The 27,078-nt window shown below is 35.1% G+C and overlaps 4 protein-coding genes across 11 annotated transcripts in view; 2 read left to right on the top strand and 2 right to left on the bottom strand.

The window, feature by feature from the left end:
- The first annotated feature begins 149 nt into the window (after window positions 1–149).
- LOC123306799 lies at window positions 150–2,371 on the top strand. The gene is made up of 2 exons (XM_044888948.1): window positions 150–338; window positions 1,027–2,371. The coding sequence occupies exons 1-2, from the start codon at window positions 165–167 to the stop codon at window positions 2,323–2,325; spliced, it is 1,473 nt and encodes a 490-aa protein (XP_044744883.1). The 5' UTR covers window positions 150–164; the 3' UTR covers window positions 2,326–2,371.
- Window positions 2,372–2,547: 176 nt separating this feature from the next.
- Window positions 2,548–4,249, bottom strand: LOC123306800 (DNA polymerase delta subunit 2). The gene is made up of 3 exons (XM_044888949.1): window positions 3,702–4,249; window positions 2,838–3,641; window positions 2,548–2,774 (listed from the first exon to the last, which is right to left on the bottom strand). The coding sequence occupies exons 1-3, from the start codon at window positions 4,096–4,098 to the stop codon at window positions 2,659–2,661; spliced, it is 1,317 nt and encodes a 438-aa protein (XP_044744884.1). The 5' UTR covers window positions 4,099–4,249; the 3' UTR covers window positions 2,548–2,658.
- Window positions 4,250–4,385: 136 nt separating this feature from the next.
- Window positions 4,386–8,381, top strand: LOC123306797 (dipeptidyl peptidase 3). 2 transcript variants are annotated; one of them, XM_044888946.1, is made up of 8 exons: window positions 4,386–4,543; window positions 4,618–4,951; window positions 5,535–5,828; window positions 5,911–6,209; window positions 6,273–6,499; window positions 6,744–6,892; window positions 7,040–7,408; window positions 7,718–8,381. In XM_044888946.1, the coding sequence occupies exons 2-8, from the start codon at window positions 4,619–4,621 to the stop codon at window positions 8,156–8,158; spliced, it is 2,112 nt and encodes a 703-aa protein (XP_044744881.1). In that variant the 5' UTR covers window positions 4,386–4,543; window position 4,618; the 3' UTR covers window positions 8,159–8,381. The 2 variants fall into 2 exon arrangements, with proteins under 2 accessions (XP_044744881.1, XP_044744882.1); XM_044888947.1 differs by lacking the exons at window positions 4,386–4,543; window positions 4,618–4,951 and adding an exon at window positions 5,426–5,447.
- Window positions 8,382–10,220: 1,839 nt separating this feature from the next.
- Window positions 10,221–27,078, bottom strand: part of LOC123306454 (rho guanine nucleotide exchange factor 18) — a 58,721-nt gene continuing 41,863 nt past the window's right edge. For 4 of the 7 annotated variants that reach the window (XM_044888469.1, XM_044888467.1, XM_044888470.1 and 1 more), the window contains 20 exons: window positions 24,053–24,167; window positions 23,614–23,794; window positions 22,597–22,757; window positions 20,998–21,096; window positions 18,452–18,518; window positions 18,282–18,390; window positions 17,989–18,062; window positions 17,837–17,940; window positions 16,245–16,304; window positions 15,360–15,603; window positions 15,091–15,301; window positions 14,495–15,036; window positions 14,252–14,421; window positions 14,074–14,180; window positions 12,464–12,642; window positions 12,155–12,406; window positions 11,673–12,074; window positions 11,292–11,556; window positions 10,917–11,194; window positions 10,221–10,685 (listed from right to left, as the gene is read on the bottom strand). In XM_044888469.1, coding sequence (XP_044744404.1) covers window positions 10,452–10,685; window positions 10,917–11,194; window positions 11,292–11,556; window positions 11,673–12,074; window positions 12,155–12,406; window positions 12,464–12,642; window positions 14,074–14,180; window positions 14,252–14,421; window positions 14,495–15,036; window positions 15,091–15,301; window positions 15,360–15,603; window positions 16,245–16,304; window positions 17,837–17,940; window positions 17,989–18,062; window positions 18,282–18,390; window positions 18,452–18,518; window positions 20,998–21,096; window positions 22,597–22,757; window positions 23,614–23,794; window positions 24,053–24,167 — 3,854 coding nt within the window. In that variant the 3' untranslated portion in view covers window positions 10,221–10,451. The remainder of the gene's footprint in view (window positions 10,686–10,916; window positions 11,195–11,291; window positions 11,557–11,672; window positions 12,075–12,154; window positions 12,407–12,463; window positions 12,643–14,073; window positions 14,181–14,251; window positions 14,422–14,494; window positions 15,037–15,090; window positions 15,302–15,359; window positions 15,604–16,244; window positions 16,305–17,836; window positions 17,941–17,988; window positions 18,063–18,281; window positions 18,391–18,451; window positions 18,519–20,997; window positions 21,097–22,596; window positions 22,758–23,613; window positions 23,795–24,052; window positions 24,168–27,078) is intronic. The other 3 variants (XM_044888465.1, XM_044888466.1, XM_044888468.1) reach the window with 3 other exon arrangements.

The raw sequence follows: 27,078 nt of genomic DNA, 5'->3' as shown, positions 1-27,078 counted from the left end.
TATCACTTTATGTTGAGATGTATGTGAAAGAAGATTTCTAGATACGATTCAATAATTTCGGAAATGATTTTTTATTTTCAGACACATATTCGCATCCAAAGTCGCAAAATAAATAAGTTCGTTAGTCCCGTATAGTTTTCACAAATTCTTTTTATCTGTGCAAAATGATGCGATCTGGATGTATAACAATTTTTGCCTTGACTTATTATGTAGATTATCGGTGTTATCGTGGATTCAAATTCTATTTTGAATTTGGGACATCATACTTTTTTGGATATCTGCTGTTAGATACGTTGAGTTTGTGTGAAGAAGGAGCATCATCTCAAATTTTATACAAGGTATGTATGTGACTATCTATACATCAGTTTTTCCGAAAGCTGAGTACAAAATTGAATGAAAAATTAGTCGGTAACTAAAAAATATAATATTTTTGCACTACTACTGATGAAATAATATGACAAGAAATTCAAGAAGGCCATCATTACGTTAGATTTGCAAATACATAGTTCTATCGAGGTTCTTATTTAGTTTTTGCTCGACTATATAACAAAAAAGAAGTGTAGTTGCTATCAAATTCGTCAGAATTGAACCCTCTGAAGATTAACGTCTCATAAAATCAGCAAAAATTCATATTTGGATAGCAATAATGGTTATTTTCTGGGATTATTGATATGATCAATGATTATTGAATATGGCGAGATTTACACGACAATAATGCGGTAAAGAGCAAGAATAAAACACATTAGTTTCATCAAAGCAAATACCATAGTCTTTTTCAATTCAGCATCAAAAGAATCTCAAGAAGAGCAAAAAAACAATTCAATACATATTTTGAACTACACCAACTGAATGTTTCGTTTGAGATTTTATAACTGAACAATCTATAGCTATAATACAGAAAATATTCAATAATCACACATTTTTGAAACAAATGAATCAATTTATGAGAAAAAACCCAATATGCAATAGTTAGTTTTTCAATGTATTATATAAATATTATTGTTTGAAACGAAATGTTTTTTTCAGATGAAAAATTTCATATTTTTCGGAATATGCTTTTTATTAGTCGTCAGTTTTATATCGCAAGTAGAATCAGATTCCATATGCACCAGCAATTGCGACAATGGTTGCAATTCTGACTGTTCTTCAGGGTGCAATTCCGATTGTTCAACTGGATGTAAGACTAACTGCCAGACACCATGCAGAAGAAAATGCAAAACCGCAGATTGTCGCAGCAAATGCGATGTGAAGGAACCCGAAGAGCCAGAAGTGCAGAAAACAAAAGAGACCATCGTCATGCCGTCGACGGATGCAGGAAGCAAAACAAGTAATGTCAACGATATAAAAAACGACTACAGCGTTGATATCAATCCAAACATCACTCTGACCAATTCAATTTCCAATATGAACAAAATTGATGTTCCTATAAACGTAACATCAGTTAATGTGAATAATATACGCGTCAGTTCATCAGATTCCAGGAGCTCGCAAACAAATATAACAACTGGTGGGGGTAGTGGGTGTTCAGGAAAAAATCCACCTCCAAATTGCATAAGGAACCAGAAGCAGATAGTTATCATCCCGTATCCTCAGAGGCCCCCACCACAGATAGTGACACCTCCTCCACAACCTAGGTTTATTGTCCAACCCATTGTTCGAGAACCCATCATAGTTCAAGCTCCCCAAACTCCCTCACCACCCCCTCAAAGAATTCCAATCATAGTTCCAACTCCCATAATACAGCAAAATCCTGTACCTGTTCAGCCACAACCGACCATTGTTCAGCCCATGCCTCAGTACTACTGGTTTTCACAACAGTATATTCGGCAACCACAACAAACAATAATCACTCCTCAGCAACAGGTGACTTACTCAGCTCAGTCCCTACCCTGTGGAGCACCAGGAGGTCAATGTGGTTCTTATTGCTTGAATCAACCGTGTTCAACTCAAAACCAGCAGATTATTCCAATGAACTATCCTATTCCCACAGCACCTTGCCAAAGTGGAGGCTGTGGTAGTAGAATGATGTATGCCATCACGAGCCCTTACATTTCTTCGAATCAAGCTTCCCAGTACATCGGAATTGATCCGTTTTATTCAAGAAATGGTATACCTCAATTTGATCAGATCAGTTCTACTAATGGGCTTTCCCAAAATAGAGCATTGTATAATTCAAGAAATGTACTAAGGCAAAATAATAATATGAACAGTCCTTTTGTGAATCAAATACCTGTAGGAGTTGATTCTTACTTCATTCCAGACCAATTTTCAAGATACCAAATACAGGGTGGAAATTCTACAGAATTCCAGAGAAAATCTGATTAATACACTTTATAATATAATTGATCATAAAATAAAGCTATTTATGGGTGCTTTTTTAATTCCCACATCATTAAGATTGTTGGATGAAAAAATGTATCAATTCAAACTATTTTCATTGCATCCTTAGAAAGCTGTATTGCTTTCTGACCACGATTAAATTATATTCAGCAAATTTTGTAAACCTATAATAGTTGTGATTTCAATGAATCCAAATATAAACAAATATTTACATCAATGTTGAGTTTATTCAATATTAACACAGCTGCATTTGCAGTTATTTCCATAAACTATTGAAATCACAAGAAAAAGTAAAAATACATACATGCTTTTTGAAAATCAAGATTTAAATGAGACCAGATTGCATTCCAAGTTTTTCAAATTCAATAAACATGCTTGAAGTGTTGTTGAGAATTCCGGAATTGATACCAAACACACTTCCTGGCCTTGAGGACCTGAAACAGAATCATTGTATAGATTATTCAAGATGAAATGAAAGATCAATCAATAAAACTCACCTTTCGCTTTTCTTGTTCCAAAACTTTCCTGATTCCCTGCAAAAAACACATGAGGACAATCGTCAAGTATGAATGGGTCTTCCTCATAGAAAGGAAAACAACCCAATGTATCAGGAGCTGTTGGTGCTAAATGAGACCATTTCAGGCAACTTTCTAATGCATCTAAGGGATCGGTGAGATCAGAAAAACGTAAAATATCTCTTATTGGTTGTCCTGAAGTACCCAATACCTTCACTCCATCTAGCAAACATTTATACGGATTTGGAACTTGGTTTAATGATCTATACTTGGATGATTTAGGGAACATGCAATGATGCAAAGGCTGCTGTGGAAGTATATGGTTTGAAGGGTCATTTTCACCAGGCATAATATCCACATCAATTATTTGGCATATTTTAAGTAAAAATTCATCCAAGATTTTAACTGCATCAATGGTATCAGCTGATTCTGGAATTCTGGAAGTCATAGATATTGTTGGTTTAGCTTTTTCTGGTGCAGTTCTCACACTATTGCCCGCTATGATTACTCTACATATATCCTTGGAGTTTATTGTTTCATCTAACTCTATCAAACCAGATAACCAATATGGAATAATTTGTAATATGATATTTGTCTTTTCTAAATGAATCAAATCTAGTCCACTCAACAACAAAACATAAAAGTTTTGTTCAAATATTGGCCTCTCTATCTGAGGATGAAAATCTATGAATATATAGTCCTCAGCATCAAATTTTCCTTTCCCAATATCTTTACCTAATAACGCACAAGTTATACCAGTAACTACATTATTTTTCTTTAAATTTCCTAAAATATTGGAAGTAATTGATATTTATTCAGAGAAAGTAAGAGAATACAGTATCTTACCTATTATCTGATACCTTTGCAATTCATCTTCGATCAATAGAACATCAGAATCATCAGTGAAATTAGTTAGTATTGGTTGAGGCACTAGTTGATTTGCTTCAGAAAGTTGTTTAACAATAGATGGTTTAAGCTTTTGATCTTTAAATAACGTTCCAATAACTATACACTTATCACAATCTGTTTCTGAGAGTTTATGTAATTTTACAATAGGATAATCTTCGCCCCATCTTGCTTTAGCTTTTTCTGTAAGCACATTTCCCATGTGTTCAAGACGAGTTATGTAGATACTGCAGTATTGTTTTGTGTAGTTTCTGGTTGAAGTTATGAATTTCTTTGAGTGATTCTCATACTTAAGAGAAGACCTTGTAATGCAGGAATCATCTATTTCACCTGGCATTGTGAAACTGGAAATCTTAACGACAATTTATTGAGAAATATGGAAAAAACAATAATAAATAAGGGAATGAGGAAAGTTTTTATTCCTTTTTCAAATTTCAAACAACAGTTTGGAGGTTGACATTCAAATTAACCGGGAAAGGGAAAAATTATCTACACCAAGAGTACAAAATCACTACTTGATACCGTGACCAACCGTGATAAGTGATAAGGTATTTTTCATTTCCACTTTCCACATGTGGTGGCATTGAATGTCAGAAAACAAACCTCAAAAACATTGCTTTGTCAGCATCAGCTGGTTTAAGTTGTCATTAGTATAAATTATTTTACTAATATTTAAAAGCTTTATATTCTAGGAAATATATTACGATATTCTTAGGAAATATAGTTCAAATAGTTATTGATTAATAACTAATTATTGAAAGAGGAAATTTTCATATCTATAGGTGAGTTAAAAGCTTTCACGCTGGAAACATTCTAACATAATATAAGAATAATTAATTTGTAACAATTTCTACAGAATGAGTGATACTTTGGATAAAAGTCTTTACACCTTGCCTCCTGATCAACCAATTGTGGGCTTAGAAGTTAAATCAGCTTTTGATGGATTGACTGAAAAGGAAAAAAATTATGCCCATTTTTTGAGTAAAGCATCCTGGGTTGGGGGCTTAGTAACTTTAATTCAAACGAGTTTGGAATCAGGTCCCATCTTCGTTTTATTACATAAGCTGTTTTCAAAACAGAATTGTAAAGAATTCAAGGATGCTTGTCTAAAGAATGGATTAACTGAAGAAGATGTTAATGCCTTATTCATTTACACTTGCGGTGTTTTTGCAAATGCGGGTAATTACAAAGTGAGTTGAATTTTAATTATGTATTTCTAAACCTCAAAATTCTTGATTTCTGTTTCATTCAAAGTTTTGAGGATATGTATAGAGGTGGATCAATTCTTTTTTTCTTCAGCCTTGCTGCATTTGTACAAATATTGAAAACAATGGAAATATAATATGCAAACTATTTTACTGCAGAAATGAATGATAGTAGTATTGTGATAAACATGTTATTTTCAGATTACCTTTTCTATCATAATATACTACCACAGATAACACTTATCCTTGTTAAAGTTAAATAACTAAAGGAAAATATGTTTTTGATCTCAATGTTAACAATAGTATTTGATCATGAATGCTTATAATTAAAATTTTCTGAATAGAATTATCCATTCTTTTGTTATTTAATTTCTCCAAGCAAATTTTTATTCTTAGTGAATTTTATTTCAACCTCAAATATAAAAGCAGGGGTCATGATCAAAATACAATTGAATTTCTTGCATCTAAAATTTTATATGAAGTAGGTACATATAATAAATGAGAGATTTCATGAATTAATGCCTTTCAATATCAAGGCAATAACTCAAATTGATGTATGTTTTAAAAGGGTTTTGGAGACACCAAAATAATTCCTAACATTGAGTGCTCCACATTTGAAAAGCTCTTGAGAGTGAGCACTATTTGGTCGGAGCTTGAACCTATTTGGAATCAAATCAAGTCTAGCATATATGATTTAGAAAAGAGTAGAAGATGTTTGGGAATTCATCCAGAAGGATGTACCACATATCTTTCGAAAAACTGCAATAAAGAAGACAACGAAATTGTAACCAATTGGTTGAAAACTAATCATTTGGAACTGTGGAATACAAGGCTGTTCAAAACGGTAGCAGAAGATGGAAAGGTATGTTGAAAGCATATAAATTATAGATTATTCAATGTTAAGTGAATGCTAAGGATTTTCAACTGGAATTATATTTCATCAGATAGAGTATGAGATCCGCTTAGCTTCGAAAGAAATCAAAGAATTGAAAAAAGAGACCATAGGAAACATAACCTATCGACTCACAGCTGGGGATTACTCACCACTAATGTCTAAAATCGCAGAACATTTACAACAAGCAGTGCCTTATTCTGCCAATGAAACCCAGCAGAAGATGTTAGAATCCTATATTTCTTCATTCACATCAGGATCATTAGATGAACATAAAAATGGATCAAGGTTCTGGATTAAAGATAAATCCCCAGCAGTAGAAAACTATATTGGTTTCATTGAAACATATAGGTAAATAAATACATAAACTAACAAAGAGAAATGAATTAAATCATCCATTTTTGTTTTCAATAGAGATCCCACTGGTGTTCGAGGAGAGTTTGAAGGCTTTGTTGCAGTAGTTAACAAGGAAATGTCTGCAAAATTCAATACGCTTGTATCTGAAGCGGAAAAATTCCTGCCCTTATTGCCATGGAACAAAAATTTTGAAAAAGACAAGTTCCTCAAACCCGATTTTACCTCCTTGGATGTTCTCACTTTTGCTGGTAGCGGCATACCAGCTGGTATAAATATTCCAAATTGTAAGTTTTAAGTTATATTTTTGTTGTTTTTTGAGCTACTATTCTATCTATCTATTTCAAAAAAACTAGAAAACAACCAGATCGATTTCGACGGAAATCCAAAAACCGTTTTTCCAATTTCCACCAAAATTCATAGGCTCCTCAACAACGTGGATTTGTTTCTGAACATACATCCTCTAAAAAGAATTTCTTGATAATTTGTATTGATTTTCTCAACATAACTACATAATAAGTTTTATACTAGATGATGATATTCGACAAACTGAAGGATTCAAAAATGTTTCATTGGGAAATGTGATTCCTGCCAGTTATCAAGCTACAGTAAACCCATTTTTGAGTGCAGCTGATGGCGAATTGCTACAAAAATACAGAATACCTGCATTTGAGTTACAGGTACAGTGAATCTCATTCATTTAAATAATTTCAAGTAGCCTATATTATTATAAGATTCTCAATTTCATAATCTGTTCTGAAAGGAGAAAAGTGAAGGTTTTTTCGTTAATGTTTTCATCATATGCAATTTATTTTTAATCTCCACAGGTTGGTTTGCATGAACTGTTAGGACATGGATCCGGAAAACTGTTGAAAAAGGAACGAAATGGTTCATTCAATTTCCCATCTGATCTCGTTGATCCATTGACTGGTGCCATTGTATCCTCTTATTATGAATCAAGTGATACTTACGACTCCAAATTCGGCTCTCTCAGTTCGGCTTATGAAGAATGCAGAGCTGAAGCTGTTGGTCTGTATTTGAGTTTAGAACCTTCAGTCTTGAAGATCTTCGGGCATGAAGGTCCAGAAGCTGAGGATATTGTTTATGTAAATTGGCTGTCTCTTGTGTGGGCTGGTGCTGGTAGAGGCTTGGAGATGTGGGCGCCTGGTAGAGGATGGTTGCAAGCTCATTCACAGGTAAAATTCCATAAAAAACTGAAAAATTCATTACTTTGGGCAGACTTGAAATTGAACCAATTTTTCTTAAAATCGCTTAGACTGATTGCAGTCTTATTCACTTTTTAAAAATTGCTGTGATATTGTCTTTTTCGACTGGTTTAAATATGATATATCTTATTCTGAATTTGAAAAGATCATCAGTCTTCCCTTCTTTCTCTTGAAATATTTCATGAAATTTCGATACACTGTTGAAATTTCCTGAAAAAAAATAGATGAAATGAAGTGTGCACCTGTTATCAAGGTTTCAACATAAAATAACATTTTCAGGCACGCTTTGTACTGGCACAAGTCCTCATACAAGCTGGAGTAGTCAAGGTTACTCAACCGGTTAAAGACGATCTGTTGGTCACGCTTGACAGAACACAGATCAAAGGTGCTGGAAGGAACGCCATCGGTCACTTCTTACTTCAATTACAAACGTACAAGGCTACAGGAAACATCAAAGCTGCCGAAGATCTCTTCAATCACTATTCCGAGGTAAAAGAGCCTTGGCTGAGCTGGAGATCTATTGTTTTGTCCAAGAAACAACCGAGAAAAATATTTGTGCAAAGCAATACATTCAATGAGAATGGCAAGATCTCTCTGAAAAGTTACGAAACCAACGCTGAAGGTTTGATCAGTTCGTGGATTGAAAGATTCGAGGAACCGGAGACTTTGTATAGTGCACTTTTGGATTTATCTAAAAAAGATGCCTGTTATTTTGGCTAAAAAATTTATGAATTTTTTGTTGATCTTGAAAACGTAATTTTTTCAGTAAGAGAGTTATCGATTTTTCCAATGTGTGAACAGTTGCAGACGAAATTTTAAATGCATTTAGCGCGCTTGGCGTATAATTTTATAATTAGTATTAATGAAAATATTTTATCCAGTGATTTTATTGAATGATAATTTTGTAGCATGAATTTTATAGATAAAATAAAATTAAAAGTTAGCTTTGAGTTTTTTCATTTTCCTCAAGTTTCCCATTGGAGATATCTCCTCGATTTGAGTTATGCAAGTTTAAACTTGATGATTGCAGGAAATTCCTATCAGCGCCTTTTGTATTCAGCTCTGTGATGTTGCCAAATGGTGAAATACAAAAAGAGCCTGCTCAATTTTAAATCACCATATTTATATTTCTCTTTTGAGTACTTGACATAAAAACAAATGATGTTCTGGTGAAAATTTCACTTTTTTCTTCAACCAACTCGATTTTAGGAGGAAATTCAGGAAACAAAAAATTCTTCTTGGATAGATATCTATATTACTTCGATTTCAGTCTATTTCTATACAAATTTCACTTTAATATAGGTACAAGTGATAAAAACGTGAAATGTGTACATAGTTCCTAAAACTGAAAGTTAAAAATATCTTAGAATAATGTATTGTCACAAGATTTGAGTATGTTATATAACATCAATACTGAAGATAAAGGAAGACCATAACATATATTTTTTGACAGCATAGGAAACATGATAAGATGAATTATTATTTTTTCAATTATACACATCATCATTTTGAAACTATGGCTACTCCTCTATCTGAGCAACAATATTATTCAGTTATTTTGTAAATGTCACAAAAATAAAGTCTATTCAAGAAGTATATCTGAAGTTTTGAACACCTTTGGAAATAACTAGGAATACCCTTGACAAAATGAATTGAATCAAAATCGCGTCAGTAAACTGATAAAATAAGAATTTAAAATAATATACATCGAGTTTATGATCAAATTTGTATTTGTGTAACTGAATTTCTGCTCTGTTATCATCTTCAGTTTATGTTTCTGATAAAATGTATCTACGAATAGGACATTCAAGGTGGAAAAAAGGTTGCCTTAGACACAACTTAAATTTATGGTTCGAAGTAATGAAAATCAATTTGAAACCTCCCATAAATGCAGTTTCCAAAAGAATACAACTTACATTATATGATTTCATAATGGTAAGAGGGGTAGATAAAACTTACCTATAATTTTAAATCTTAAATTCTTCAGAATTTTACAGTCAAATACATACTTTAATTTTGATACAGTCTCCACTATACTCTGTTCAAAATTGTAAATTGGCACAACCTTCCAATACCCCTTTTTTACAAACCTCAAAACTGTTTTAAGTATATAACAAGGAACAGTCGATTGGAGTTAAAATTTTTTAACAAATATTTCTTGAAAGATCTACTTCAAAGTCTAAAACAAAAAACATACCAACAGTTTTTAAGGCAAAATTCATTTCGAACGAGTTCGACATTAGTTTCCTTAGAATATGCACCATATATACAAATTTTAAGATATAAATAAATAAAAAAATAAATAAAACAGATATCAATATAGAACAAGTTATTAAGTAGATACACTGAAAACGTTTAAAATGTGTTTTTTTACAATTATTTAAAAAGTGTACTTCTACACAGAATAAGAAACTAACAACTTTCAGACTATTTGAAAATAATACCTCATCAATGAACCAAATTCACCTCTCAACCCACATAATTTAAATACCAAACAGGTTCAATGGAATGCACACCGAATTCAGAAAAAATATAGATAATATGAAATCCAAATATTTGCTTAGTTTTTTTTAAACATATCAGTTGAACCCCCATTTAATAAGATCTTTGTTAGAAATTAAATAGGTTGAGGAATTTGATGTTAATGGTCCATATGCATAAAGAAGTAGTAAATGCTTTCACTTCAGTTTATTGAAATGAAATTATACATTTTATAAGCAACTGACAAAGATAGTGTTATAGTAAAAGCAAATACTCTTCTTTATGCATACGACTCAATGTTTTTCACCTTACTTTGAGTCTATCACAATTGTTTGTACAGGTCAAACAATTAGTTCTAAACCCCTTGTTACGAAAATGCTCTGTTGAAAAATTGAAACATTATCTTTCTATTTCCATTTAAAGGTAGCTGATAAATTTTCTTATTGCACTTTTTTTATATTTTACCATCTCACACATCGACACGCACCCAAAGGCGTTTTATTGTGAGGAGAAGCTTTTTGCATCTTTTTCGTCAGAAATATATTACTTCCTCCTCTGTATTTTGCTGTTGTTGTTGATGATGATGCTGATGATTACTTCTTACCCGAAATTTGTCTGGGAATTTCGGATACGTGTTAGTGCGAGATGCTTTATTGCTTGGACTCTGTGGTATACTCTGAGAACTTTGGCCAGTGGGAGATGAACACTGCTGAATGAGGGCCGGGCTAGATCCAGTTCTACTATGAGCATGTGGTAATGTAGGAGTCTGGATAGAAAAAACATATCTTCAGTCGATTGGGAGATTCAATCGAATTATTTATTATGATTTTGATTCGTAGGCATCGATAGGACACGTAAAATGGAAAATCCTTTTAGTCAGGAGTATCGTCATTGATTTTCGCCCATGAAAACATTGAAATACTTGACTAGATTGGAATCTATTGTTTATACAAGCATAAGAGAATCTAACTTGAATTATAGTAATAATATAACTCACCGTTTCCCCAGAAGTAGGACTGAAGCTATCCGAACCCAGCCTCTGGTAGCCAGAAGTACTTGTTCTACGCTCTTTTTCATCATGTTGACTGAGTTTCAATGGCAAGACTTGCTGAACCCCCACTGGACTATTTCCTGTTCCGGTATTTATGCTTCCAGCACTTAACCGCGAAGCTAATTTGAGAGGTAACTGTTGTTTAACTGCACTCTGTGAAACTTTGTACTGATTCGTGGTACTCATCAGGTTCACTGGTAATTGAGATTTCATCGAGGAAGATCCTTAGAGAGGGGAAAAAACGAAATGAATCCTAAACAGCTTGTGTGGTTGGAATAAATATTGTTGTTTTCATTTTCAGTCATTTGTGAATAAACCTACCTTTGTTCCATTTTGAGTCCTTTTTCCTCTCAACTGTTGACGTACTATACGTGCTACCTGATAGAGAATTCGAATTTGAAGTTGAACTATCGGACTGTGGACTATTTTCTTCAGAAGTTTCTTTACTACTGTCATCAATTTGTCCAGTAACAGGCAAAGCGATATTTGGAGAAATCAATAAGCCCTGACTAGTTAGAATCTCCATTTTCCTATAGAGCTGCTCTCTCTGCTGCTTTATATCGTTTTGCTCAATTTTTATTTGCTCCTAAATAAGAAAAAATAAAGTAGGAAATGAATTTGATATCAGTCGAAAATTGAACTTTGTGGTCACACAAAAAAAAATTCGTGAATTTTCCCAAACGGAATGACTTCCAAACTTACTTGAATTCTCTGAAGTTCCTTCCTCTTTTCCTCCATCTCCTGCATCTCCTGTTCTTTCTGAGTAGCCCACTCGGCTTTCTCCTTGCTCAACTTATCCTGCAAATTTCTCAGCTCCTCCAGCTGCTGATTATGCTTGTATTGCTTCGAGCCGTCAGTGTTCTTGATTGCCATTGCTTCGGCCTGCAGACACTCGTTGGTGGTCATAAGTTGCGAAATTATACACAACAAGGTATAAACGTAATGGGATAATTGAATGGCTGCATACTGTTGTTCTCTTCCTAGCGATAGGAGATTGGCATCCGTTGGAGGGGCGGGATTGGCGATACTGACCTCGTTATTGTTCGAGTTACCGTTTGTAATCGAGGTACCACTCATCACATAATTCCTGAAGGGTAGACTCTCCTGAAAATATTTTCTTGGATCACCTGAGATTTAGTGAATGCTTTTTCCAAAATCAACAATGATCCAGAGTTCATCCTTACCAATAGTTTGGAATCGTGAGGTTTCAAATTCTCGAATTCATTCTTAGGGGAATTATCGTCTGGAGAACAGGACTTCCTGTTGAACAGTCTGAAACCAACTTGATTGGAATTATCGAATCCGCCGAATGTTTCCGCTCTTTTAGGAAGCACCGGGGATACATATGTATCACTATGGTGTTCGCCTGCTGAACTAACACTTCTCGAGAGATTGGTACCAGTGGTGTAAAGCGAACTGGCTAGGTGCGTTACTTCCTACAAATTATATCTCTGTGAAAATCGTTAAAGGTTATGGATAGCAACGCAACCTACCTGTACTGCCATAAGAACCTCTTTCCACATTTTTTCTGTGTTAGCTGTCTCACTCACTAGATGCCTATAAGATGGAGGCGAAGGTGGATCTAATCCTGCTACAGCCATTAAACGCAATTGAAGAGACATCTTTTCCTCCAAGAGCAGTGCTTGTTCTACATCTTTCTGCCTCAATAAGCCTGTGGAATGAATTGTGGATGAGAATAGGCAATCTTAAAAAGCTCGAATTATTTATGACATGGATTCATTCCATAAAAAATATCAAAAAAGAAAGAAAATACTAGATAAGTTGTGTAACGAAACTTATAGATGTCTCATCTTTGAGCACTTCATCCAAACCACTGCTACATTAATGTTGAAATGAAATGTTATATGACCGCCTTTATATGGTTTCCAAGATAGACAGAACATTTATATTTGACCAATTTTCAAAGATAGATGACAAGACGAAAAAATTTTTCTTCTTATTTGGAAAAAACTGATAAAAAATGAGCATGCAGTATAGAAAAAAGATTGTGTTCTATTTATCTGAGCCAAAAATAGAACTGAGGCACAAGATATGTTGATCCACTCCAAAAATCATATCAAGTCTATTGTTTTACCACAGTTGTGCTGTTAACACATGTTATCATTCAATAATTCTTGTTATTATAACAATCATGCTTGGAGAGGAGGAAGAACAAACACATTCAAATGTTTTTTGGGTAGACACTGATTCAACTAAAAACGAAATATTCCTCTAAATAATCTATATGAAATTTTTCCGATTCTCTACAAAATTTCAAGTACGGTTGAAGATCGTGTTAAATGTTGTAACTAATCGAGAATCTTCAGGTAGGGTGTGAAACATTCTTGGTTAGGGATTTTGCGTCCCATCTAATGGTCTATTTAAATACAGGGTGTTGTATTTGAAAAAATGACAACAGTCACTTTTCGAATCAAATTTGAACTTCCCCAGAAACGTTCTGATAAACTTAGACAACAAGTAAAATCTATTCTAGTGAATATTGACTCAGGATGGTACAATTTTCAACATTGTAACTTTTGTCACTAGGAAGTTATAAAAATTCATTCAAGACTGTCGAATTTGAAAGAAATAAGTTTATATGTCCAGATCCTGAGGTTTATTTATGGGGAAGTTCGAATTAACCATGGTTAAAATTCGGTGGAGAAGTCAAGAATGTAATAAGATACAGGGTGTCTCATATGAAATAATATTTAACGCGAAGAACCACCGAGACGAGAATATTTTATTGAATAGATCCTGGCCATCCATTACGATCCATAAATTTTCAAAAAAATTCTCATTTCGATGTCTAGATACTTTTAGTGGACACTTAGCATAAAGGTAATTGAATGAAATAGGAAAAAATGAGTTAGGACCTCATTGAGTGCAAACATAACATACATTCCATGTGAAATTTCTGATTAAGAAAGGGAATATCAGAAAACATGCACAACACCAATTACCTTCGATATCCAACTCCGATTCTGTTAAATACAACACAAATTAACATTAACAAGAAATTTGATGAGAAGAAGATTTAATGGCAATGTGATAGTACTACTTCATGCGAATATTCGTATGGTGATGTAATCATTGCACTTACCTACAATGTGTTTGATTTGATTCTGTTTATGGAGCAGAACCAATTTTTCATCTGAGCTCAAAGCCAGTTCCTCCTCATCATCCTCTGGACATGTTTGAACCGCTTTTCTGAAATAATTTTTTTGAAGATCCAGTTTGTTCCACGCATTTAAAATTACGAAAAGAACATTATTCCATACCTTATAGCTTGAATCCAAGTCTGTTTATCTTTGGGTTTATGAATTTTCAATTCAAACATTTCAGGTTCTGCAGGATTTGAAGAAATGAGATATATGCCCCTAGAGTCTTGGCCAGCTTTTTCCCTGACCAATAATTTTTGAAGGGATACGACACCCGCCTGAAAAGGATACTTTGAAATTGATAGAAAAAATGATATTTCTATTAAAAAGTAATTATTGAAATTGATATGAAGGGGTATTTACTTTATTATCAGGAGTGAAGAATGTGTACTTATGCGAATTTTCCTGAAGGAAAAAGAGCACATCTGATAGCACAATAACTAAAACCAATTGCATCTTTCCTCTTCCTTGCATCAACATAGCAACACCTTCGAACTTAAGGGAACGATTGCCTTGTAAAATATCTGATTTCTTGAACTTGTGACCTCGATGAATGGTATAAGATTTAGCATCGATCCTGTTATAAATTTCCAATTTTCTATCTTCTTGTTCTTTTTCAGCCACCTGAGCGTTCACTTCGACTAGAATCTCTTTAACTAGAGCTAAAGATTTTTGTAGGGTATCTTGTTCCGGCTTATTGTCTTTACTAGTTTTTATCAGAGGTTCAATCAACAGCGGGTACTTTGTAAGTCGATGCGTAACAAACAGAATGCATTCAGAGATACCTCTCTTTTTCAACAAAGGGTTCTGTTGACAATGTCTGACGAACTGTCCAAACCTTGGGTCGTTTTGCATATAATACTTGTTGATTTCTAGAGCATAACCATGTCTACTACACAACTCGCCTGTGAAATGAGTTAATTAACGATTTGAATCGACAAACGGAAATATAGTAATACCATAAGCTGATTTCAACTTAGTAGCGTAAGCACCAGAAAACATATCCAATAAGATATCTGCGATAGAATTTATTATTGGCCCTTCCCTCTGCTTTTGCCTCAATCTTGACAAAAATCCTAAATGTAATTCAATTAAATCAGCCAGTCGGGGAAACATTCTTTCAAGATTCGGCCCTAGCTGAAAGTGCTTTTGCAAACCTTCAACGAATATCTGAAATCGTCAATTTTAATATAATATTCAATATGGTTTGTTGGAAATTTGGACTTACCTTTTGCATCACTAACAATATCATACAGTGGTGTTTTTCAGTCAATATAAATTCATATATATGTTCTTGTCTCTTTATTTCTTTTTCCTTAAGTTTTTTTGTTATTTCTCTACCAACACATTGGCTCCAAGACTCTGGTTCTGCGTCGCTGAATCCTAAACTATAGTCACTACACAAATCTGAAGCCGTCAAAGGTGAATCAGATAAAAATTCCAATGGGACTAAAGGTACATCATCCGGATAACTGAAAAACAAAAGGTCCCGTCGTTATTTCATTCTCTGTAATGCATTGAATAAATATAGAAAGTCCTTTCTTAACCTCACCCAAAATTATAAGGAGAACTACCAAAGATTTACCACATTTTTGGATTCCTAACCAAATTTTGATGTGATTTCGGTCATCAGCCCACTGATGTTGAAGAGCTCTCCAAGGATATTTGGACTTTTAGAAAAATATTCTCTATTCCGAATAATCACAAAGATGGTCATAACGACTCGCCCTTCAATGTTAAAAGGGTGAAATTTTCCTTTTAATATTGATGCAAAAAATGTTCCAGTGTATTTACAAAATAATGCCAAATTTTGATTCTAGTTTTCTTCGAAAACGTACAACATTGCCTCAATAATAGATCCTAAAAATTCATTCCTTCAACGATAAAGGGCTAGGACCCTTGTGATTCTCTCGAAAAGCGAATATTTGTCGAATATCTGTTGAATTCGATGAGAATATTTTGTAGTTCTTTGTATAATTTTGGGCCAGGTAGAGAAATACCTATCCTGTATATTGTTTATTAGGTTTCTTTAGCATTCTAGAAAAATTTTGAAAAAATCGAATTGTAGTCTACAAAAAAACAGTAAATATTCCAAATCCTCAATTGTACTTACTTCACTGATTCATGATGCCCATGATGGTCGTTATCCTTATCATCTCCCATCAGAATTTGACTGTAAAAAAGGGAACAATCACTTGGTAGAAAAACATAATCTTATACTAGCCCACTGCGAAGGTCAAAGATGAAGAATACTGCTGTCACAAAAACACACTGCTCATCTGATGGCAGAACGGAGGAGCATTTTAGCGCAAATTCAACAACTTACATAAGAAGAAACTCGTGCAAAAGTAAGCCATGAGTAATACAGGTAAGCGGAAACAATGTCAAGACAGTAAAACATTTGGTGTTGGTCCAGCTATGATAGTAGTAGTATGATAGAAGAGATGGAGTAGCTTCGTGTGAGAAACAGTTGATGTTAGAAAACATTGGGCTACAATATAATGGGGAGGGACTTACTTCACTCCCAGTTTAGTGGCAACTCGCCGCCATGGTGAGTAGCACAGCTGAGTCCTCCTATTGCGGAGGGACCAGGCAAAAGGTTAATTGTGTTAGCCAATCCATCAAAATATTCAACACTTAAATGCGTGAAGTTAAATTTCGATTTTAAATTTATCTATTTATCGAGTTTGGTATTTAGGAATCTGTTTATATGGATATGTCTCAAGAAATGTGCTGTATCCTTGAAATATATTGTGTTAAACTTAAAACTATGCAAGCAAAAAGCAAAAAAGATGTATTATTGAAGCGAAGCAAAAGAAATCCTTATCCTTTTATGTTCACGACAAAAATTGATGCATATCTACAGCTATATACAAAATATTCATTTCTTGATTTTCCTACTCTCTAAATTGTGGAGCTGTGTAATAGCTAAATATGCCATCGATTTCGATCAAATTCAAGTGAAAGCTTAAATGATATTGTTGAAACTTCACTCGTCCAAGAACTTATCAATTCACGAAGCAATGATGCCTATGTCCGTCATTATTCTGACACAAACTCTGCGCAAGTATCTCGAAACAGGAATGTGTAAATTCTTTATGGAGGAAAAATAAACATGCATTTCATTGTCATCACATGCTCTTTTGGGCATGACAACAATTAAAACTATATATTCCTCTTAACCGATATTCGAAAATGCTAAATCAGTGCATAAAAATCGAAAAACGTGCATTTAATGATGTGCAAAAAATTATTTTAAAAATTCTCAAAATTCGGAATTGGAATGAATTTCATAATCGAACAATTCTTCGAAAACATGATGGAGATGGAATTTTGCATGAATTCTAATTGTTGAGATAATTGATGACAGAAAATTTGTAGCATGGTTTATTGGGCATTTTCCATCATTTTGGCTCTTTCTATACATGGAATAAGCCGAATAAACCCTAATTAACGATTTTTTAAAATTTTTCTTTGAATCTTGAATCCAAGTTTGTGTTTTTATCTTCATTCATCTGAGGTCCTTAAAATATTAAGGTGATTGGTAACATTGAGTCGATAAACTCAACACCCAATGTTGATAGTGAATTTTCGGTTAGCATTCCTGTCAGCAAAAAAATAATGCAAAAATTGGAATTGGAAATTTCAATTTTCACAGGTACGGTTTTTCCCCAGAAAATGTTTAAAAAATATAATTTTACCAACCTGGACGAGTTGTACATCCCAGGAAGAGTTCCTGATCCTCGTTTAGACATAGAGTTTTTATTGTTGGGAAGAGTCACTGAAAACGCTCCTAATTTTCCTGAAGACTAAAGAAAGGGTTATTCAAAGACAAAAACGTCGGAAATTTCACTTACCTTCATTCCTTTCGGTTTCGTACATTCTACTATATTATCTTTGCATGTGTTTTGGTGGACAGTTGTTCCACAACCTAAAACCAGGATGATTTTTCAAGATGAAAATTAAATAATTTTTCCTTATGTGTGTAACACTTTGTTGTTAAGACGTTACGTTAGCAATTGTGAGGATACCCAGTTGAAAGTTAACATTTTGTTCTTCAGCGACGAAAAAATCAATGAGAATTCGATAAAACCGACCATTGGTTATTTGTATTGTATTATGAGGTACATAACAAACAAACCTAACTTACATTCGCAATACAGGGCCGGTTTATTGCTGAGTTCCTTATTGCATGAATCACATACTTGGGACGAGCCGTAGCACGCAGACACCCACTGGTGCAGTTTCTTGCTCTTATCCTGAAAATAAAAACAGCTTTCTCAATGTGATCCAAGCGAGGCACGTGATCGAACTACGAACCTTCTTCTTCCTGAAGAATAGACTTCCTCTCTTCCTCCTTTTCTCCGAGTGCCTGTCGTAGCCCACTCTAGAAAATTGAAAAATGTCAAGTACGTTTCAGGAATTCATCGATGGGAACGGAAAAGTGAAAAAATTGGTGTTTCCTGTTGTACCCGTCTGGAATTTTTATGTAAAATGGAAATTTAGGGCGTTAGGGAGATGGAATTTTAAGCAGAGCGATAACTAGATAGCAATCTGAGGGATATTAAGTTCGAAATTTGGATTCGAGGTTTATTTTTATAAACCTAAAGATGTTACGGCGTTAGTCGAGTTCAAGAGGACAATTATGAGGGGTTTACAGATCAGAATACATTAATCTGGCACTTAACTGTGCAAACACAGAGGCGGGACACCCCCATGCCACCGGTCCCTCTTTAGAGGGTTCCTCTATTGATCTCTGCTCATTGTACCCAAATGGAGACTATTTTGGGATTAATTGAGTCAAAATGGTCATTTTTAGAAGGATGAATATGATTTTATTAAAAATATTGTTATCCCTATTCCATGATATTCAGAATTCACCTTGAATTTTGTAATATTGTTATCACGTGAAAGCCATATACCCATTAGATTGGACCCTTTCTTAGGTCTCAGTAACTGCATACCCACAAAAAATCGTGTTGGGATATGCAAACTATTCATTCCAATTAAATTATAGGCTTTTGTACCATTTGATGGTATTTTCTTTGAGTGCTGGGATTGGGGACTCCCCTTACCAATCAATCTATCACAATATGAAAAGGTGTGTGATCTGTTGTAATGATCTCCAATGAACTAGTTGGGAACTTGCTCATAGCTCCAATCAGGCTAACTATCGAGGGTTTTCCTAGTACTGTTCTGGCTTGCCTTGGCATACCAACTCTATAGATATCCTCACAGTTGATTCTTCTTTAATTTTTCAGAAAAATTGTCGGAGTATAATCTCAGCAGTTTAAAATGAGACTGATGAGAGTAAACAGGATGCAAACTTTCGTTCAGAGTGACAGGTTTCCCTTTTTCGGAGAGGGCAAACATATGAAAAAAGCAGCATCTGAATATTAAACCAACGTCTTCATGAATTCATCATCATACATCGAGGAAAGATCAACAAGTCGCTGCAACGGTCCAATATCTCCCCGCGCAATCTGACAGCTTCAAATCATCCGAAAGCCCCATCCCAGAAACCACTTTTCCGCAGCCAAACTGTCTGCGCTTGATTATCAATCAATCAGCCTTCGATTCGGTATTAAAACACGTGTGAAAGTCCTCTTGAGAGGAAAATTCCATCTGATAAATGCGACGAAACGGTCGGGGGAGGGGATTCATCTCGCTGAATAGATTCACTGGCGTAAGTGTATTAGATGTTCTCCAGGATCAAATTCGCAGAGCGAGAGCTTTCTGTATCGACGCCCTTCGTTCGTCGTTAAGAGTCGTATCACGGATTTTGTGCACATAAGTTTCTTTGTTCATGAATCACGAACTTTTCGGGTAGATTTATTGTTGGGAACTTCTCCCGTTACTATCTACGATCGGGACGGAGCTTTTCTTAAACGTTTCCCTTATTGAATATCCAATAAATATATGGTTGGTATGAGTCTGGAATGAAATTAATAGTTCTCTCACCAATAACTCAAAATGAAAACGCCGATACCCGTCAACTTATTTTTTCAATCACCCTAACTTTGAGGCAAAATTGAGTGTTTTTCTTCAACGCCTTAACCTCATACAACCTTCAAATGGAAACATATATCACACGTGGGCTCGTTAAAAAGCTCACAGAAAATGTAATCTCACCATAATCTTTGTTGTTTTTAAGAGACTTTTGTGTTTCTTCTGACAACCACGAAATATAAGAAAAATTGATTATTTGAGGGGGACGGCATAACTTTGGACGAGGGATATTATTTTGTTACAGCAGACGCCACGTTGATGATTCCTTAGGATGGAATCAAGTAAGCTCCTTGTTTAAACACGATAATTTCATCCCGTTATCAAGAAAAACGCAGTGCATTTTCCCAGAAGGGGATTTCAAATATTATTTCATTCATGAAAAGGGTGCCATGCGCTCTGAGATTTTTAAATTCTTGCAATTATCCTACCTTCACCAATTTGGCAAATACTACAGTTATGCATAAACATGTTCACATACAAATGCATATTTTTTCTTATTATTTCCCTAGCAAACTTCTACTTCTGTACATTAATAATCTTCACGAGGGACAAAGTAAAAATTGTTCTGGGTGAAGGTTGTAAACTTCCTAACCTGGGTGCTTAATGTTCAAGTGTTTATACATATACTACCGCCATTCAAATATCGCCTTCAATTTAAACGGGATGAATCATCGACTTGCGCATATATTTCAGGAGTTGAACTCTCTCTTCGTATAAAAAATTTTTCAGTTTCTACTACATTAAAATGTATAGACCATCTTGTTCTGTATCTGTACCCGAGATAAGACAATATGATACAAATAAAAGAAAAATTAATAAAATGGTGCAAGACAGGCATAGGCGTGTAAGATACTCACTTGTGTATGATATGCGAATTGTACGAAGCCCTCACCAATTGGACGCTCTCTTCCTCTGTCTCGCTCTCTGTGCAGCTAGGTCGGGCCCTATACAACAAGCTAAGCACATGCACTACACCAAAATATACAAAATAAAACAACATAAAACGAACTGCTTTTCAAAAGTCAAAGATATCGAATTGATTTGTTTCCTCTTCAGAAAAATGCAATTTCCTTTCGATCTATGTATATGTAAGTAGAGTTTTTCCGGTTAGAATACTGGGATCTCCAAAAATTAATCTATTCACAGGAAAACAACATTTGAAAATTTATGAAAAACCGAAATTCCGAAAATTTCAAAAATATATAGTAATATTTGCTGTAAAAACGTTTTCTCTGAAAGCTTTCCACTAAGATAATTGAGAATATCTTGCTCAATTTATTGAAAAATTGGAGGCAAGAGATCTAGAGACCTTTTGCCTGCTTAGAAGCTTGTAATTGATCCAAAGCGTGCTCGATGTTAGGATTGACTTATGGAGACGTCTTCTGACTGCATTTAGGAAAACTGAAGTGTTTTGGCATCTCGAAGACGTTGACTTAACATTATTCAAGTCCTGAGAGGCTGTCTTCTCACCTAGAGCGTTAAAAAACGGTCTTCTGTTGGCGTTGTAGCACATAGTCTAGGATCTCTGAGTCTTGGACGGCAAACTAACGTGAGAGTGAACATGATATCACACTATGGATAACATTGAGTCAATTGATAACTCGGATTCGTTGTTGACCAGCCTGAGCCATACCAAGGGTTGTTGGTATAGCTGTCGGTTAAAACTCTCCTCGGGCTAAGGAAAGTTCCAAATTTAATTGCGTAAAAGCGTTTGGTCTTATTGAAAATGAAATGCAGACTGAAGAGGAAATCATTAAACGTGAGATTGAAAATATCCTTCACTTTTGAAGAGCGGTCTATCAAACCCATGATAATCAGAATACGCTAAGGTCGGTGTAACATAACTAGACAAAGATGAAAAACAACAGCAACGAAAGCTACAATAGGATAGGTACCATTGAAAACAGTATCAACCATTTGATCAAACAATTACACGACTCGATAATAATAATTTTACTCTACTTCATATCACGAAATCTAACCAAAAATCATGAGTTGTCCTATTTATGGCATCATGATTCATTTTAAGCGATCTGGATACAAATCAGAATGGAAACGCCACTACTAGATTTCCCCTATTTTGATGTGAAATTAAGGTTAACCTTCTAGGGAATGCAATCATTATGAAAATTTTAATTAGCTACCCAGAATTGTTGACTTAAACGTGATGATATGTCTTCGTCTTATCCCAATTCTTACAATTCCAAACTGCTTTCCCTTAACAAACGAAATACTTATATCTTGGACCAATGTGCGACACCAACCTAATCAAGACTAAATTCAAAACTGCCTCATCCTCATCTTAAATGTCGGTTTCTAAGAAAGTTTAAAGGGTGCTATCGTGCTCCAAGTGATATTTACAAGCAGCGTGGCAGAATGCGTTCCTCAAACTCGACGCAAAAGAGCATACTATTCACTCACACACGCAAGATCATTCTCAAACAAGCGGGACTTACATAGGAAGCGTCGGCTGGGCACCCACAAGGGTCGGCTCGACGACAAGGTCCCCCGCGGCTATTATTGATGGTGTCGAAATGGATTTTTGCAGAGGCAGCCTCTGAGGCGACAACCTCAGTTGTTCCGCTTCCCTCTTGGCTTTCACCTTGTTGAAGTCGTTCTGAAAACACATGAGGGGTTAATATTTCATTGTGGGAAAAGAACATTGTGTCCAAAATCTTTTAAGAAAAATATAAACTACAAATGTAGTTTGTTCCAAGCTCACAGCCATTTTGAAAAGGACTAAAGATGTCATACGACCGTTGAAACATGAGTAGAAATATATATTTGTCCACAATCGTTGGATAAAGTGATCAAACTTCATGGTTACCACCACAGACAGAGATTCGCCCACCTGAAGATGCTACTGTGATAGCAAAACACGTGTCGTGGGTTTTAGTTTTTAATTCGAAGGTATAAACTGTAGTTTTTGCCCCAAACTCTCAAAAATGTCAAGTTCTAAGGATATACACCCGTCTTTCCATGGAGAAAGAGTTGGAGTAATATACGATAGTTTTTTTTCAAGAGATGTTGAACCAGTTGAACTAATAAGACAAAGTTAAACGATTTTCACTACAATGAAGCAGCTGTTTCCCTATCAGCATAGTATAGGTGGGTGAATATTAAACCGTGTCGTGGTTTATACAACTCGTGGTGGTATCATGAGCCAGCAGCAGATAACCAATGAGTTATTATTGTAATAATGGGGTTTCAACAGCGATAAAATCGGATTCCTACCCACATTTATTGATCTTTTTTCACACATTTATGTTTGTACAACAGATAATATTCCCATCCTTATCAGTAGGAGCATGAAATCTCGTTATATATCCCTAAAAAAAAAACTTTTCGAGCTTTCCAATACCCATAATTATTTGTGATTAGTTGAAGAAATGAACGACAGAACAAAAATAATAAAATAAACACGTTGCTAGGTAAGATGAATATTAAAAAATCTGCATTTCTGCAAATCTCACCTGTAAGTCCGCTTCATTCAGTGAATGAGTACTTGCCCCTCCTCCAGAGGTCCTGTTTACCCGATGTCTGATGGGAATTGGCCTCTCGGGCCCAAGAAGGCGAACAGTACTGCCATCTATATTGTCCACATTCTCCCATATAGACTCGTCTGCTTCAGATTCCATACTACTGAGCGAAACGCTAAGGAAGAATAAAGGATAATGTGATTTGTATTGGTGTATCTGGAATATATCTGCTAAAATATACAGGGTGTCCTAACTAAAACACTCCTCATATTTCAACTGGTTAGACAAAATTCACGAGAAAACTTCTACTTGACGATAGAAAATTTTGAGGAATTTTGTGACTGGTTAGTTATAGAGGACATCACGTTTTGGTTGGGACTCCCAGTATATTTATCACTGTATTATTTCTATTGAATTAGGGACGTGAATTCACCTCCTCTGTCTTCTCTGCTTAACCTTCTCTCTTCCCTCCCGAAGATCTTCGAGAGCAGTCCAAGACCTTCTTCTTTGTCTGTTAGCGTCTGGCTGTCGGAGCCAATCTTGGGCACCTTAATTGGCAAAAGGGGAGAAATTAATTTTTTAGACTTTTTCCACTTCAATAATCATTGTACGACTTAACAGATAACATACACATAAGGTTTTATAAGCTAACATAAGTAATTTTTTTTTAAATATTTATAGCTTTGTTTTCATGAACAATAATTGTTGCTGGTTTGCCCAGGTCCTATGAAAATGTGTCAAAAAAAATTATTCATGTAATTCAAAACTTAACTTAAATTTTCAATAGTCTGAAAAACCTTTCAAGCAGCTCAGACGCGTAGTTTTGATTGGATGGTGCCCAGTAATATGAAGTTTCCTAGTTTGTTTAGGTTTGGGCTCACTCTATCCTATGATGTCTGATATCTTGGTGTGATATTGGACCATAAACCAATGTGGAACATTGAGACCCAATCGAATAAGGCTAATGTAATCTTTTGGTTTACTGGGAGGCTACTTGGTGAGCAAAAGGGCTTCTAACCACACATAGAACGACAGCATATTGCGGTAGTGAGATCTATTTCCATGGAAAAGAACTGTAACCGCATTATTATGGATAAATGTCATTACGTTCGCTCTGAGATCTAACCCTACAGCAGCGATGAAGTGTCTGCTAGATTTAACCTCTATATAACTTTCAGTGACGGAGGTAGCAACGAAGACAGCTCTTAGAGTCTGGTAATAGGTGTAATAGTGATAGTGGTCTGCTTAGAGGGCACTGGAGGGCCCATAAATGGTGTATGATGCTATGCATCCTATCTACATGAGGGATTTGTGATTTGACGAACCCTAGAGTAATTGTTCCTCATAAAGATCCATGGTCCACATCAAACAGGCTTCTTGTGCCTCAAAGTCTTACTGGTGAACCGAGATCCTTTCACAGGGACTGGTGTAAGGATTGTGGGAGCTGGTTTCAACCAGTCTATCCTCCTGTGAAAGGACTGCTCTGCAGTAGTAAGCTGGGCTTCGGTAACGTTTTGAAAGTTATTTGGTGTCAGACAGACGCTGAGGTTTCTGGAAACGAGAAGGTAGACATACTGGCTGAGCGAGGGGTTTTCTGGCTCAGCTTTTTCTGGTTATGGTGCAGGAGCACTGATGAAACTGTTGAACATGTTATGTTCGCCTTCAGTAACCTTACCGAGATAAGGGCATCACATCTAATAAACAAAGCACCCACTATTGGTGGTGAAAGCGAATGCTCCTTATCGACTTGTGGCATTTTTGTCAGCGTGTCCCAGGGTGTGAGTCAATGGGATAAACAATGAGCCACAAGGGCTCAGAAGACGAAGAGAAGTAAGAGGACCATTATAGTAAAATGCTTATTATAATCAAAGATTATAGAGAAGGAAGATGGGAAACGAAGCGACTACACTTGCGTGAGCGCCGCCTGGTGGTTCCGTTGTGTATTAAAATACTAAGACTGGTTAAAATATTTATTCAAGGGCCATTTGGCATGTCATGGAGATATTTCAACATGGCCGTTTTGTTTACGTTTTGATTTTCGTACCGCTCGTTCAACTCGCTCGTTCTAGTCACCTTATTTCAATGTTATTTGAAATTTGAGTATATAAACTTCAAAATCAAAGATTTTGCTCAAAATGTCGTATGGAAAATATTGTATGGTGAAGAACTGTTGAAACTGCCGTTTGGGATTCTCCGAATATAAGTTTTTTGAATTTACCAAAGAAAATGGAATCGTAAGTATTGAAACTCGTACCATGTGACTCGGATGTTGATTGATTTTTATTTTCAGTGTTCTGAAGTGGATAGAATTTTCCGGGCGTCAAGACATTGACTTGAGTAAAAGCTACACCATGTGCAGTGAACATTCTACCGAAGATTATAGAGTTAGGTTCTATAATCTTTGCATTTTACTTAAATTCAATTTGAATCTTTTCATCCACGCAAGTTGCTGCATGCAGGAAGCATCCCATGCATGAAAGGGCCACCAAAGGAACCACATGCGATGGAGGGCGAGCAGTTTGAAACTGATACATCGAATACTGATGGTAAGTCTTCCTAGATATCTGCAATGCATAACTGAATTCATCACTCATTTATCATATATTGAATGCATATCCTTTTTATATGCAGGAAGCATTCTGTTCATGGAGGGGTCACATTAAATGGAAAGCAAGCAGATTGAAAGTGTTACGACAAATACTGATGGTAAGTCATCCTAGATATCTGTGACAAAAATAATTGAATGAATTATCATCTTATATATGAGAAAATTTATGTAATATATTGAATTAATCGTTTTATTATGAAAGTAGATTACAAGAACTTCCCCTTTTTCAGATATTCTTTCGAGTGTACCTGAAAGAAGTTCCCACACTCTGTAGAGTACTTCCAAGTCTTTCCCCAGAAGTGATAGAAAGATCCGAAAAGTGAAATTAACAATCATCTCTTTGGAATGCAAAATATATGGTACCTATATCGATTATTTGTTCATTTAGATTTCTGATAAAGATTGTACAAATTCAACAAATTCTATTGCCTCAAAAAAATTTATTGCATGGAAATAAGAACTTTGATATATAATATTCAATATGTACTTTTGTATCCTTTATTCAAAGCTGTATTATTTGTATACAGGTGTTTTCAAAGGTGAGAATTTCGACACAATTATTCTCACCAGTTGTACATGTCAAAAAAACCTCACCTTTAAGTATACCCTGTAAAATCTTCAATTCTGTCATATTTTTTTTATTAATTTCTAATAAAAATATAGCAAATCTAACAGAGTATTTCATTAATATTAATTGATTCAAAACAATGTTTACATAAAAAAAACATCCTGATCACGAAACAAAGCCCTGGTACTGTTTTGTCGCTCAGGATGTTTTTTTCTGGTCTCGACTAAGTCGATATTCGAATCCAATACAAGGAATAAAATTCGAATTTCGCGCCCTTAAATTA

This window comes from Coccinella septempunctata, chromosome 2 (genome assembly GCF_907165205.1).
Source record: "Coccinella septempunctata chromosome 2, icCocSept1.1, whole genome shotgun sequence".
NCBI lineage: Eukaryota > Metazoa > Arthropoda > Insecta > Coleoptera > Coccinellidae > Coccinella > Coccinella septempunctata.
The sequence above is the reverse complement of the archived record's forward strand: the minus strand, read 5'-3'. Positions and strand labels throughout refer to the sequence as shown.